The sequence below is a fragment of the Siphateles boraxobius genome, unplaced genomic scaffold (genome assembly GCF_051911475.1).
Source record: "Siphateles boraxobius isolate OS27281-9 unplaced genomic scaffold, OSU_SipBor_1 7, whole genome shotgun sequence".
Taxonomy (NCBI): domain Eukaryota; kingdom Metazoa; phylum Chordata; class Actinopteri; order Cypriniformes; family Leuciscidae; genus Siphateles; species Siphateles boraxobius.
In genome coordinates this window covers 36369686-36383978 of record NW_027509197.1, presented here as the reverse complement: position 1 = coordinate 36383978, position 14293 = coordinate 36369686, and the positions used below count along the sequence as shown (strand labels likewise).

Below are 14293 nucleotides of genomic sequence, written 5' to 3'. Positions count from 1 at the left end.
ATTAAATCTGTTCATTATATAAAGCGATCGAGTCTCTTCAGAAAATTCGGACTAAACCGCTCAATTCATATGGGATTAGTTTTACGATCTCTTTATGAACTTTTTGAAGCGTCAAAGTGTCAGTTGCGTAGCTGTCAATGGAGGGTCAGAAAGCTCTCAGATTTCATCAAAAAGATCTTCATTTATGTTCTGAAGATGAACGCAAGTCTTACGGGTTTGAGACGAGGGTGAGTAATTAATGACAGAATTTTCGTTTTTGGATGAACTAATAACCCTTTAACGTTTCCATAACAAAAAACAAAACAAAAAAACATTAAAAAAAATAGGACATTTGAACATTCTGAGAAAATTCAGAAATAATGTTTTCGGAACTTTTTGGGACCGTTAGCACTTTTGTTAGCTGAGGTAGCACTAGAGTTGATTAACAGGTGATTAGGCGGTCCTTCGCTGCTGACTAAATATTCAAATGTGGTTTGAGTGATCAACTGTTCAAACTAAATCTGCTTATTTCAGAGAAGGTAAATATTCACTTCAAACACATCTTGAAATTCACCCAACATATGATTAAAATATCAAAACTTGTATTTTACTGCACTGTAAAGCAGCATAATGCTTAGGTGTCATCACACAAATGTTCATGCCAGTGTTTCGTGTTTCCCCTGCAGGGTTTACCAGGACCACAGGGTGACATCGGACCAGAGGGCTCACAGGGAAAGAAGGTCTGTGCCTTATAATCACAAACCATTATCTTGAAAAATTCAGCTCCTCGTGTTTATCAAGCACACCTGGAAAAGTTTCCCTGTTCAGCTTATTAGAGTGCATGAGAAAAGCCACTCGTTGAAGGCTTGTTTGTTTGCTTCATCCATTAGGTAAAGTCCATTTGAATGTTTATGCCACAGTGAATGAGAAATATTGATGCATTCTCTTTAGAAGGGATTATCATTCGTGTCCATTTTCGACTAAATAATGCACTCTGAGGGTAACGGGTCCAGAATAGAGACAAAAGAGTCTCACATAAGGCTTTCACTCTTTGTGTTTCTAGGCCAGTGTCGTGTATCTTTATGTAAAAATGTGTTCATCCCTTTACAATGCAATTGAAATTTTCTTACTTTCTCATCATGATTTTAAAGAAATAGTTCACCCAAAAATAAAAATTATCTTTTTCAATACATTTTGATCTATTTGCAGACAGAAAGCTGTGTGTGTGTGTGTGTGTGTGTGTGTGCGTGCGTGCGTGCGCTTTTCGTTTATCTTTTCGTGCTCTCCTGGTTTATAAGGACACAATGTGTATAATGACATGGGTATTACAACATAAAATGGTTTATGCAGACTAGGGGTGGAGCCGAACCCGAATACGGTATTCGGAAAGGCACAAATAACGTTTTTTTTACGAATACTTATTTCGAACAAATACTTTAGAAAATATTTGTATTCGGGAACAAGAAAAACTTTATATCAAAAAGCTGCGTTTCCTCACGAGACCGCATTGCGCGAGTGAGTGAGTGACGTTCAGGAAGAGGTGACTGACACAGGCTGCTCCACAGCAACAGAGAGGGCTCGGCTGAGCGAAAAAACACTTAACTGCATTACTATTTTTGTTGAATAGATTTTTGTACCTTAACTGGGTTCCGGAGGCAGTTTATAACTTTCGGGAAGTGGAGTTTGATCGGGAGATTATTTCATTACGCTGCATTATTGACGTCTGCAGCCGGTTGCTCTCATGTTCGCTCTGTTTACGTAGCTCTGTTAGCTCCGTAATTATTTGTTTTTATTACATGACTTGGTTGAATTCTAATGTAGAATGGGGTCTGTTATTTCCATGGTTATTTCTTAATAACAGACCGCTGCTAAGTATAACACACCGTTGCCACGAAAAACAGAGCGTTGCCATGGATTCTAAAAGTAGAGACGGAACGGACTATTTTTTTAGCGGAAGCAATACAATAGTTTTTAAATCAATAAACTCCTTTTTAAATCAATATTTTGAGTCAAATTATTGATTTATTTGGTAGGTAGCCATGTAGTAAGAGGGATAATGTATAGCGAGGTGGTTGTTATAGCGAATACAAACCCTTCAAGCTGATTCAAGACCCCTCCGCTTCGCGTCAGGCTCATTATCCCTGTCTGTTCAGCGTCCTCCAACAAGGACGGGTGGTGGTGGGATTCATAATGTTCACAATGGTATTTTATTAGTTGTTGGTTTAACCATGGATGAGGTAATGGCTGTTATGTTATTTTCTTTTCAATGACGTTCCTTGGTACATGTTCATTGCTGGATTTATATAATTAAAGAATACTTACACTATAACGTAAATTAGAAGTGTAACGCAAAAAAGCTAGATTTTTACGCCTATTTTGGATTTTACTCGAATACAAATACTTTTTCCCCCTCAACAAATACAAATACAGATACAAATACCGGCTGCTTTGCACACCCCTAATGCAGACATTTTCTGTGTCCTCGTAAAGCAAATGGCTTAAATTTTTTTTAAAAATGCAGAAAGTTTTCTGTGATGGGTAGGTTTAGGGGGTGGGGTTACAGAATATACAGTTTTTACAGTATTAAAACCACATATACAAGTAGTGTGTGTGTGTGTGTGTGTGTGTGTGTGTGCGAGTGTGTTGTGTGTGTGTGTGTGTGTGTGTGTTTTGATGTTGACAGTCATGGTCATTATGAATTGTTCTCCTTTGTAATTGATTACAATGAAAAAATAACAGCATACTGATTTAGAACAGCATGAGTGTGAATGAATTATATAATTTCATTGTTAGGTGAACTAGTCCTTTATTTTTGACTTTTAGACAATAATCTCCCAAGTGTTTTCTTTCAAGAGACAATGGTTTCATCTGCAGTGCAAGGGGTTCATGAACTGTAACCATTTTAGTTTGAGTATGTCTTGCGCTTGTGCTCAAAAATAGGGTCGAAGATTAACGTGTTTCGACACGTTTTGGATTTCCTTTAATAGATAGCTGTATTGAAACCAGCTGCTCTCCCAGTAGTTTTCCCCTTGTTTAATTTAACTGCAGGAAGCATTCAGAGGTTTACACAGCTCTGCAGATGTCAGGGATCCTTCTTTATACACGCACAGCTTCACAAAACTAGTGTCAAAGACTGTCTGACTGATATGAACCACATCTTGTTTTGTTTTTAGAGGCAGATTCATCTAAAAATAGGATAGATGATGCCACCACAAAAAAAGACAGTCATTATGATTTGAATAATAATAATAATAATAAACCCTTACTTCCAAGGTTAAACGTCAACCAATTAGATTGTAACTTGCTAGAAAGTGCTTGTCAGGATTCGGGGTGGTATGCGATTATTGTCACAGTAACTAATAACAGTAGAAATGTGCATGATGGGAAAATCCTGTGCAAAGTATAAATGTGTTCTCTTCATGCACAGACACGCAGATGACGTGAACAAAGAGAATTTTCCGGCATGTAGAAATGTAGCACAGTGAAGTGAAAACTGTAAATGTCATGGGCAGATTTAACTGACTTGTTTAGATTGGATTTGACAGCAACTAATCTCTATACGGTCCTATTTGAAAATAAGCCGCTAATGCACAAACAGATTGAGCAATACCTTAAATATGGACAGGAATAGTAAAGAATCTAACATTTCTGATTCAGACTCTAATCCTTATTTATAATAATTATTAGGTCTTTTATTATTTTTGAGGTTTGAGGCGATTATATATATAGAATGTAGTATGAGTTTGAGTATCATAATTTTCATGTACATCATATAGCATATGACTGAAGGTTATGTAAAAGGAACGTTCCTGGTTAATTTCAACTTAAGCTCTATTGACAGAATCTGTGTCCCGCTGTCGATTTCCTCAGAAAATAAATTCAATCTTGTTGACAGTCATGTGCATTTACTGGAAGTGGATCCATTGTAAGTGGATTTCTTTCAGCACCATTTTAAGTTATGTTTATACAAACTGAGGGACGAGTCTAAATTATTTTCAGTGATAATCAACAGCATGTCACAGATATTGTCCATACATCTTAAGTTATACTGAACCCAGAACATTCCTTCAAATTTTCTCTGAGATGACAACTTGAATTTAAACTTAAACCTGAATTTATATAATCCTTAAAACCTGATAAAGGTTCTCCTAAGAAACTCTTATGTCTTTTTGCATATAGATTTTGCACAATGAAAAATTTCTTCCATATATAGTAATGAATGTGATATATAATGACTTAAATATTTGTTTTTGTTTGTAATGAATCACAGGGTGAGCGTGGCCCGGCTGGACCGCCTGGAATACAGGGCGACAGTGGAATTGGACTTCCTGGAACAAAGGTCAGCCGCATATATCTTTTATATTTAAATACACTTAAATTCTCCAAAATCACCACAGACAAACAGCCTTTAAAGCTGTAAAAACAATCGCATAAGCTGATTTACTGGGCTCTCAGCCTTGAAAAGTTTGGGTCGCTTTTCGGTTCACTTTTCCTAAAAGCATCATTAGCCAACTATGCTTGCAAGTTCTGTTGAATTGTGTTGGTGACGACAGAACTGGAGACCATATTTGGCTCCGGGAAACGCAACCCTGACAAACCACCATAATACCAGTTTAGACCAGCAAACAATCTCAGGCTGGATGTTTTTTTTTCCTTTTCCTTTCCATGGTTAATGAGCCACCTAAACTGGGACTTTAATTTAACCCTATAAAGCCTTCTGTATCATATTATCATATTAAAATTATAATGATCAAAACTTTACTGAAAAGCCTGTCGCACACAATCTACATGCCTTTTGTCGTCTGATTGATAGTTTAGACTTTTTTAGCAAGTAAAAGATCTTTTAGTATAATTGTAAAAATGTCCCCCTTCATGTCTTATTTTTAAAGAGTAAACGTAAGAATAGCTTTTATATTGTTACTCTTTCTCCTGAATTGTTCACTTGGATCCGTCTGCAGGGAGATATGGGATTTCAGGGGAGATCAGGTCCCCCGGGTCCACCAGGCATCGGCGAGCCAGGTCTGCCTGTAAGTATACAAGCAGAAGGTCAGAAATATTCAGTTTATTAATCAGCCCACACTGAATTCACACCCAGAGGTTTGTACAGAATTTAAATGCACATCGTACACAAAGATCTTTCTCTTGCATGCTACATTATTAAATATGTTGGCTAATTTAAAAAGAATGTAGCACTCTAGCTCCATTTAACACATTTATTTACCATGTTTAAAATCATTTAACAGATTTTCCCCACAAAATCAGCGCAGAAAATGCAGCACACTCTGTTTAGGCCTGCAACTCAGCAAACAAAAACCACTATAGGATACAAGAATCAATTCTTCACTTAATCTTATTATAATTGTGATTAGATTGTTCTTGCATCGCGGTGCTATATGACATTTATCTTCAAATTTCTTCATCAAATCAGGGGCCTCAAGGGCCACAGGGGGTTCAAGGTGAGAAAGGACCACAAGGAGAGGGTTTTCCAGGTCCAAAGGTAAGGTTAGCCCAAAAACAGACCGTCAAAGCCATGTTCTCACTAATGTCACTCTCTGCTCTTTAATCTACCTGGAGATTTGTAGCAGCCAAAGGCAATTTGAGAAGATCTAAGTAAACAAGTTCAAGAGTGTCATTTTTTTTTAAATATACCTCATTAGAGGCTCAGAGTCCCCTGGTAAATCCTCATTTCAAAACTTAAAGCTATCAATTAATGCATGTTCACTGATAAATTAACTGAGCATTACCAGACGGAGGACACGAGACAGAATTTATTGGATCCATTCCTTGAACTCTATTATGCCTCTTTGTAATCTTTCTAATGTTAGCATCTAATGAGATCTACATCAAAGCCAGAACTGCATATAAAATGTAACTATAAATGAAAAATATAGCAGAGGAACTTGATTCACGTCAGAGACCTACTGTATTTCTGAACCTCAGCGCTTTGAAAACCAGCATACAGTAGCTAAACTAAATTATATCATTACTTTATGATGATATTCAGTATTCATGGTGATGCAAACAAATTTAGTTTTGAACCGATGAATTCATACAGTTTGAACTGATTCACAGGAATGAGCTGAACTTACAAGCTCTAAGACCATTTTTGCTTCTTAAGTTCATTATTAAAGTCCATATGAAATCAAAATGGAAGCTTTTTGCCTTTTAGTATGAATGTTAGCCTTACTGTTATCTTTAAGCTAGTGTGCTCCAAAACAATGACAAAATTTGCATTTAGAAGATATAAGCATTCAAAACTTACAGTCTCTCACTTCCACCAATATGGATCAATGATTTTGATGACATCATCCCTATGCATTTCAGCTTCTCATCAGATTTTATGTCCAATCAAACGCTCTCTAGAATCTAAAGCGACCCGCACCCTTACATTATAATAGTGATGGGCGGATCGATATGAAGTATCGATATATCGATACTGACGTCGAGAATCGAAAGTATCGATACTCAAATAAAAATATCGATACTTCATTGTTTTTTTTTTTTATTTTGTTTATTTGACAAGAAATCTAATGCATACAATATGCATTGAATTGGATGAATAACCTATGTTAGTGAATAATTGTGTAGTAGAACCACTTCTCTGCTTATCTGAACTGAACACGCAAACTCTGCAAGTCAGAACCAATCAAACACAGAGAGCGTTCACACACTGCCAACAATGCATTCAAACCACTAATCTATATATTGTCATTAGATAGATCAGTGATTCAAACAATGATCAACAGAAGACAGAAAAATATATGTTTGAGCTATTTCACAATAAACAAATTGTAACATTGTGCAAATTTGTGCAATTAAATTGTTTTAAATTGATGTGTTAAAAGTGCATACTGATGTTCTATTCTGCAGCAGCGCACACACAGTCTGCTCCAGTTCTGCACAGAATGCTACATTTAAAGTGATATGGAGGAATGGAGGAGAAACGTTGAAGATTTGCTGGAAACTTCATCGGCTTTACCGAGCTCAACTGCTCTGGCCAAGCTGTGATATAAACCAAACGGGATTGCCGGGAAACGTGTGATTCCCTTTCTTCCTGTTTCAGTGGAAATTAATTCAACACATTAAATAATGCTACGCGTTTCAAGGCACTTCATTGGGCCTTTAAAACATCTCGTCATGATGTTTGTCAAGCGCAGCTTCTGTTCCAGTGTTGATGTATTTCCTACTAAAATAGGAAGTTGGGGCGGGACATATTAAATGGCTCGTCAATTTCTTTAAATAGCCAATCGGCTTTAGTTTACCTCACCGCCATGAGCGACGATTTAAATATAGCTAAAATGTCAATTAAGCTGAAATTTAAATATAGCTGAAATCAAAAAAATTATAAATGTTATAAGAAAAACGTAAATTAAAAAAAACTTAAACAAAAATTAGAAATGTTGGCATAGCAACTATCTGAAAAAAATAAGTTTAAACAAGTAGTACTAAAATTATTAAAAAATAAATAAAAAAGCTAAATAGATTTTTTTTTAAAAATGATAAAAATGATAAAAGCCAATACATTTTTTTATAAAACTTAAATTAAAGTATTAAAATACTCAAAAATATTAAAATGAAAACTAAAAACTAAATAAATAAATAAAAGCTAATTTAAAATATAAACAAATACTACAATATTATAGCAAAAATACATCAGTGGAGAAGGTTTTATTTTGATTACTGTTGAGCAGTGTTTATAATATTAAAATAAAACCAAGATCAACAAATCCTGGATCAGCTCTAATTTAATCCTAATTAGTTCAACCAACCATCAGACAAATTGAGCCACTTTGAAAGAACAACAATTTCCCTCATTTAGGGATTATACTGTATTATCATAAGTCGTAAACCACATAGTGAACGTTTTCTATTGACAAAGAAGCAATATGAGCAGTGCAGTAAATGCATCTGAAAGGAGGGGTAGCATTTCAGAGACACTGGTCTGACATGCTCTTTGTTTGACAGGGGGACCGGGGTCTGGAGGGGCCGAAGGGACCAAGAGGACAGCCGGGCCCGGGAATCAAAGGCGATAAGGTGGGCTGTAAATATATCAGCCCATGAATGGGCTTCACACAACCACACCATCTGTGTCACACAAAAGGCTTAATGAAGTATGTAAAGCGGCCATACATTCCCACTTAAATGCTAGGGACTGATTTGACCGTGATAGAGGGCGAGAAAGGGCAGATAGGAGGGTACAGCTCAAATCACTGAGGAAAAAACACCAGTCAATGCTCAAAATATACAGGTTATTATTCTCATAAATTCATTTTTAGGATATTTTAGAGCTGTTTTATTTAGTGCCATCCAATCCTCTTTGTGTCCTCAGGGTGAGCTGGGGCCTCCAGGTTTGCCAGGACCAATTGGACTCCCAGGACTTGGCATTCAGGGAGAAAAGGTGATACAATGTGTCCTTCCTCGACTTTTATAGAGGGTTCAATGAAATAAGAAAATGTACATGAATTGACATTAATTATTTTATAATATATAATGCTGTCCTTATCAGTTAAACTGCACTTTGTCATAACAGACAATTTATAGTCTATTCTATTGGAGCAGGACTGGGCGCTCCTGGTCTATTATTTTGTTATTTAAAAGGTTAAACATAAAAGCCTTAACTCAGTGTGCCATTTTGATGTATTTGAAAGTACACATAGAATCGCTAATTTCAGTTAATCAAGGAATACATAATGCACTAAATAATAATAGTAGTGGCCAAAAGTGATGTCCGGCCTAGGAAAATTTACATCTTCAACCTTTATTCAAATATTATTACAAATGTATTAAAGATTTTGTAGTCATATTGCGTTTTTTTTTTTTTTTGGAGTCAATTGTTTGATTTCTGAAAACTCAATGAAACATGCCGAATTGTGCGGACATCAAACAAGAGAGAGCCAACTAAATATTAATAACCGATTATGTGTTAGTCAAGGTATACTTTATATTTGTTTTTCTATGCATAGCAAAATAAAACCTGTAGCTGTGGTTAACCTTTTTTGCCAATTATATTTTCCTCATATTTTGATTTGTAGAGTCATTAAAAACAATGATCCCCCGGGAATCACTTTTGGCCACTACTGTATATATACTGTATATATAATTATATATATACCCCCCCCCCCCCAACCCCCAATCCAACCCAACCCAAAATCACATTTTCTTATACTAAAACCATAAAAAAATTGTTTTTTAAATGCAAAGGGAATGATTATTTCTAGCACAATTATTATTAGCTATCTTAAATGTTACGTTTTCTAATGTAATATTTCTCAATATCAGGGTGTTGAGGGTCCGAGGGGGCCTCCGGGAGGTAGAGGAACACCAGGAGAGGGCCTCCCTGGTCCCAAGGTTGGTACTACTAAAGACTGAAGAGAATATTTCATTCATGGCAAACTGTAAAAAGAATAGTTACATTTGTTCTTGGCTTAATCTTTTGACTATATTTTCCATTTTTCTAGGGAGAACAAGGTTTACCAGGAGAGATGGGGGCGCCAGGAGAGAGAGGGCAGGGCGAATCCGGACCAAAGGTTTGTATTCTTAATGAGCTCAACAAAGGAATGGGCCATTCAGGATGGAAGCTAATTTAAAACCATGATGAAGAATTTAGGTGATACTAGGGATGATCCGGAAGCCTAATTCAGAATTCGGAAAGGCACAGAAATTGAATTACACATTCTACGGAGCCTCTAAAGGGACATGATTAGGCTTGCTGTGGTTGTCAGTTACATTACATCAGATTTCACTTATCACGTAAAGACAGTTAGGAGAGATGATGGTCGGAGGATTTGGTGCGCAACAGATCCTGAATGTCATTGATAAAATATCTTATCTTGTAAGGTGTGTGGCCAGTAGCCGCCCCCTACACAGAGTATGTGTGATCGTGAATTGGAAAGCTAAAGTGAAAAGCGAGCGTCTATTAAAAAACGATTTCAAAACCTGCATATTGATAACAGCTCCATGATGTCCGCAAATTATACACAACATAATTACCCAACTATGTAATTGTGAGAATGCAAAAGCATTGAAATTTCTCATGTCCCTTTAGGGGCTCCGTAGAGTGAATCATTTCCTTTTCAAACATAGTATTTGGTTTCGGGCACATCCATACTAAGTACTGATATTATTTCTTCAGGGTGAGCCTGGTTCATCTGGCCTGGCCGGGGTACCTGGACTTCCCGGGGAGGATGGTGCTCCAGGACAAAAGGTAATTCAACTTTCAGATGTCTGGACTGCTCTGAGGTCATCTAACATCTAATTTTCTCTTGGATATTAGATTTGTCTCGGAGCAAATAAGTTAACAAATTAGTGAACTGGATATTAAATGCATTAAAAAACCTAATGGGGAAGACATTATGGGCCAGATTTACTAACATCTTGCATAAGCGCAAACCCTCGTTTGGTGTAAAAAAACGACTCTCAGGATTTACTAAAGACAAAATTAGCACTGAAAAGCCGTGGACACGGTTATTTTTTGCATATTCCTTATTTGATATGCATTTGTAGGAGTTTCCCTTTCAGATGCAACATTTATGGGAGGAGAGTATTTAAATAAATACTGCAAGGTGATTTACTAAGGTTTGTGCGTGTCAATTTACTGAAAAGTTTACTTAAAGTCGCCCTGTGGTGAAAATTAAATTTTTAATGTTGTTTATATGTCTATGTGGTGTTTTTAATATGCTTTAAGACAAACCATGTGCAAATTCATAAGTCAACACCATTGCAGAGGATTTTCTCTTTAAAACTGCAGTGAAAAAAAGGCGTGCGGACGAGTTTAAATATCATTATCTATGACCGCTCTAAAGTCTCTAGAGTCTCAAAAGAAGCCAGGTTATCCCGGTTTTAACATTAGTAAACAACACAGCTGCTTGATAACATGGTCAAGAAAAAGGCTAATCATATAAATTACTGTTAAGTGTCCAATGTTGTAAAGAGCGGTACGTTGTGTTTATCTCAGTAAGTTGACCGAGGGAATCTCTGAGCTGGTGTGAGCGAGTGGAGGCGGGGCTAATTAGCATATTCATGACTCCATGTATACTAAATTAAGCAAAGGTGTAGAGTTACAATCGAGCTACAATTATTGACAACAGATGGACTTTAAACCAGACGCTAATTTGCTCTGCTCTTGGTAGATTGCGATGGTCATTATGGAAATGATCCAGCTGAGTCTGTGTTCTTTAATTTTTGTCAGTAGATCACGTGCAGAACTCCCATCTGCGATTTTTGGGAATTGCTCTCATGCTAATTTGCCCTGTTTAGTAAATCTGGATCTATATTCCTTCCATTGTGTTTGCCTTCAATCAGGGTGAGTCTGGGGCATCAGGTTTAAGGGGACCTGAAGGGGCTACTGGAATTGGCACTCAAGGAGAGAAGGTACTTTATTCATTCATCTTTTTAATATTCAATATGTGTCAGAGTTTCTTTCTACATGAGTGTCTTCTAATCGTCATCCGGTGGCTGTCAAAAAAGTATTATATGTCATTATAACATATGATTGATGTTCTATGTTGTAATTTTATTAGGGAGATCAGGGCCAACGTGGCATTCGAGGGTTGCCAGGTGCTCCTGGCATAAGTGGCCCCTCAGGAGCAAAGGTGAGAATATCAACAACAACAAAAATATAGTGCAACTTTGGTTCTGGAAGTAGTTTACGTTGATTCTAAAATATTTAAAAGGTTTTTTTTGGCACATTCAAGAGTGTAGGGAGAAAAAGAATGAGGCTTTTGTTTCCAAAACCTTATTGTTGTGCTCTATAGGGATAACTAAAGGAACTAAATATGAATATGAAATGTGAGAAAAACTGCATTATTTTTTTGGCTCCAAGCTTACAAAACCAATCATTGTTTGAAGTAACAGTGCAATACAATGCTTGTGGTTGTTCACAGTTTTAGAAGTAATGCAGTTAGAAACATAGAAACATTATACTGCTTTTCAGGGAGAGCCAGGCACACCAGGAAGACTGGGCATGCCGGGATTTCCTGGACGAGCTCTTGCAGGATCAAAGGTAACAAAGCCAAGCTACTACAACTGAGCCTTCTCCTTACAGGCCCACTGCCAGCACAATGAATCAGAACGTTTCGATTTCACATTCATCATTGCCAACTTAGCAATAAAAGAGAGTTAAGTAATGCTATGACCTCATCTCCTTGTGCCTTCAGGGTGATGTGGGTCCCACGGGTCCTCCCGGACCGATTGGAGAGACTGGTTACGGCTTGCCTGGTCCAAAGGTGCGACTTTTTAATCTAGAGCACTGAAGAAAATGAGCAAAAGGAATGAGATATAACCAGTGAAAAGTTTGCAATAATGCATTTATTTGAACAAAAATACAGTAAAAACAGTAACATTGTGAAATATTACAATTTAAAATCACTGTTTTTGAAAATATTTTAAATTGTGATTTATTCCTGTGATGCAAAGCTGAATTTTCAGCATCATTACTCTAGTGTCACATGATCCTTCAGAAATCATTCTAATAGACTGATTTGCTGCTCAGTTATAATCCATTTAAATTGTAATGATTTGCTGCTCAGTTATAATAATAACATTTCACAACATTACTGTTTTTAATGTATTTTTATAAAATACATGCAGCCTTGGTGAACATAAGAGTCTTCTTATAGATAAATACATTTTCATTTATATATATATACTCCCTAATCACATTTAGGGTGATCGAGGTAACCCAGGCCCTCCCGGACCATTTGGGCCTAAAGGTGAAGGATTCCCTGGTCCAGTGGTAAGCAATTTTTACATCCTTATTTAAAGCATCACTGCATGCTCATGTGTGACGATACACATGGCTCACAAGACGAGACTATACACAATACTGAATTCATGAGAAGACAATATTTTAACATTATTTTTAAGTAATCTTCAATGACAAAATATGTGACTGAAAGTCACAAAATACAAAACAAAGCAGGTACTTATCTAGGGCTGTCACTAACGATTATTTTGGTAATCAAGTATTCTGTCGATTATTTGCATTGAGTAATCAGATCATATTTTTGTTGTAATATAAATTGTAAACAATAGCTTTAAAAAATATTTAAAATACACGTATGATGACAATGAGGCAATAATAATTGGTTTAAATAAAGTAAAAGCAAGTAATCATATGGTTTTATTGAACAACACTGTTCAAATACATAATTTAATATCCTAGTAGACAATAATCCACTTCTGTACATTACGTAGTATAACAATTGCCTGCAATGACCTGGTGATTTTGTTGTTACACTTCACAGCATGATCAAATCCTTGTTTAATATTGGCCAAACAACATTTAATTCAATTTCGATGCAAGCACTGTAAAAGGTTTTGCCACAAACTCAACTCCTCCATTACTGATATCGCAAGACCGCTTCCACCTCGACGTGAAATATCATCACGTTTTAATATCGCGAGATCTTGTGAACTAATGCTTATACATCACTCAAAAGACATATTTCTTAAGTCATTTTTATCATTGTTCCCTTACAAAGGTATATAAGCATCTGTGTTTACCGTACACAGGGTCTGCCTGGTTTTCCAGGCCCATCAGGAGAGCCCGGCCCCGAGGGCATCGGTATTCCTGGACCAAAGGTGATGTTACCACTTGAACCTGGCACAGCATGTATTTATATGATGACGTATGAGGGTCATTTCTGACTTTAAGTGTCTTCGGACACTTAAACTTTATTGATTATGACTTGATTAATTAGACAATGACAAGAATGGAAAGAAGGAGCTAAAGTTAGGAATTTTTCAGTGAGGGATTGAAGTTAATTTTGGTATTTTTTTAATCATCATTTGAAATGCTGATATTATCAAACTGACATTTCTATAAATGTATCAATCATGATGGGATGTTTTAGAGTTTATAGCACAACACATCACAGAATACTTCAATAATACTTACTGACATTTGGTTTTGTTGATTTCACTTAATGATGTCACTTCCTGGAGGATGATGTCATGAAAGAAGTGGCATTTGCTAGTTATGGATTTGACAAAAGACTATCAGGATGCCATGTGATACTGAAGACAGAAAACACCCAGTAAAAACTGATTATAAATTAAATCAATATTCCTAAAAAAATAATAATAATTCATATTAGAGAAAGGACAAAAATTAAGAAGCACTTGCAATAATAAAAATTAATTTATAAAAAGTTGTTAAATTATTTAAAAGTCACACTTGACATGATTGTGTTATTGTGATAAAAGAAAGCACACTAATGCTTATGTGGCAATTAATACAGAACTATTGAGTTCAATACATTAAGATGGGAACATGAAAATGTACTGCATAGTGAATAAATTTAAATTGTGGTTT

The 14293-nt window shown here is 36.2% G+C and overlaps 1 protein-coding gene and 1 long non-coding RNA gene across 3 annotated transcripts in view; one reads left to right on the top strand and one right to left on the bottom strand.

The window, feature by feature from the left end:
* col28a2a (collagen, type XXVIII, alpha 2a) overlaps positions 1 to 14293 on the top strand; it is a 36962-nt gene that overhangs the window by 11797 nt on the left and 10872 nt on the right. Inside the window, exons 11-25 of the mRNA XM_077215890.1 lie at positions 666 to 719; positions 4250 to 4318; positions 4938 to 5006; positions 5408 to 5476; positions 7945 to 8013; positions 8309 to 8377; positions 9259 to 9327; positions 9438 to 9506; positions 10112 to 10183; positions 11281 to 11349; positions 11499 to 11570; positions 11912 to 11980; positions 12135 to 12203; positions 12644 to 12712; positions 13492 to 13560. Of these exons, the coding sequence (XP_077072005.1) occupies positions 666 to 719; positions 4250 to 4318; positions 4938 to 5006; positions 5408 to 5476; positions 7945 to 8013; positions 8309 to 8377; positions 9259 to 9327; positions 9438 to 9506; positions 10112 to 10183; positions 11281 to 11349; positions 11499 to 11570; positions 11912 to 11980; positions 12135 to 12203; positions 12644 to 12712; positions 13492 to 13560 (1026 nt within the window). The remainder of the gene's footprint in view (positions 1 to 665; positions 720 to 4249; positions 4319 to 4937; positions 5007 to 5407; positions 5477 to 7944; positions 8014 to 8308; positions 8378 to 9258; positions 9328 to 9437; positions 9507 to 10111; positions 10184 to 11280; positions 11350 to 11498; positions 11571 to 11911; positions 11981 to 12134; positions 12204 to 12643; positions 12713 to 13491; positions 13561 to 14293) is intronic.
* On the bottom strand, positions 3650 to 13997 carry LOC143723462 (uncharacterized). 2 transcript variants are annotated; one of them, XR_013197120.1, is made up of 4 exons: positions 13877 to 13997; positions 13483 to 13579; positions 12114 to 12226; positions 3650 to 5004 (listed from the first exon to the last, which is right to left on the bottom strand). It is a non-coding gene; the product is annotated as an uncharacterized LOC143723462 (long non-coding RNA). The 2 variants fall into 2 exon arrangements; XR_013197121.1 differs by having other exon boundaries at positions 13483 to 13549; positions 13877 to 13992.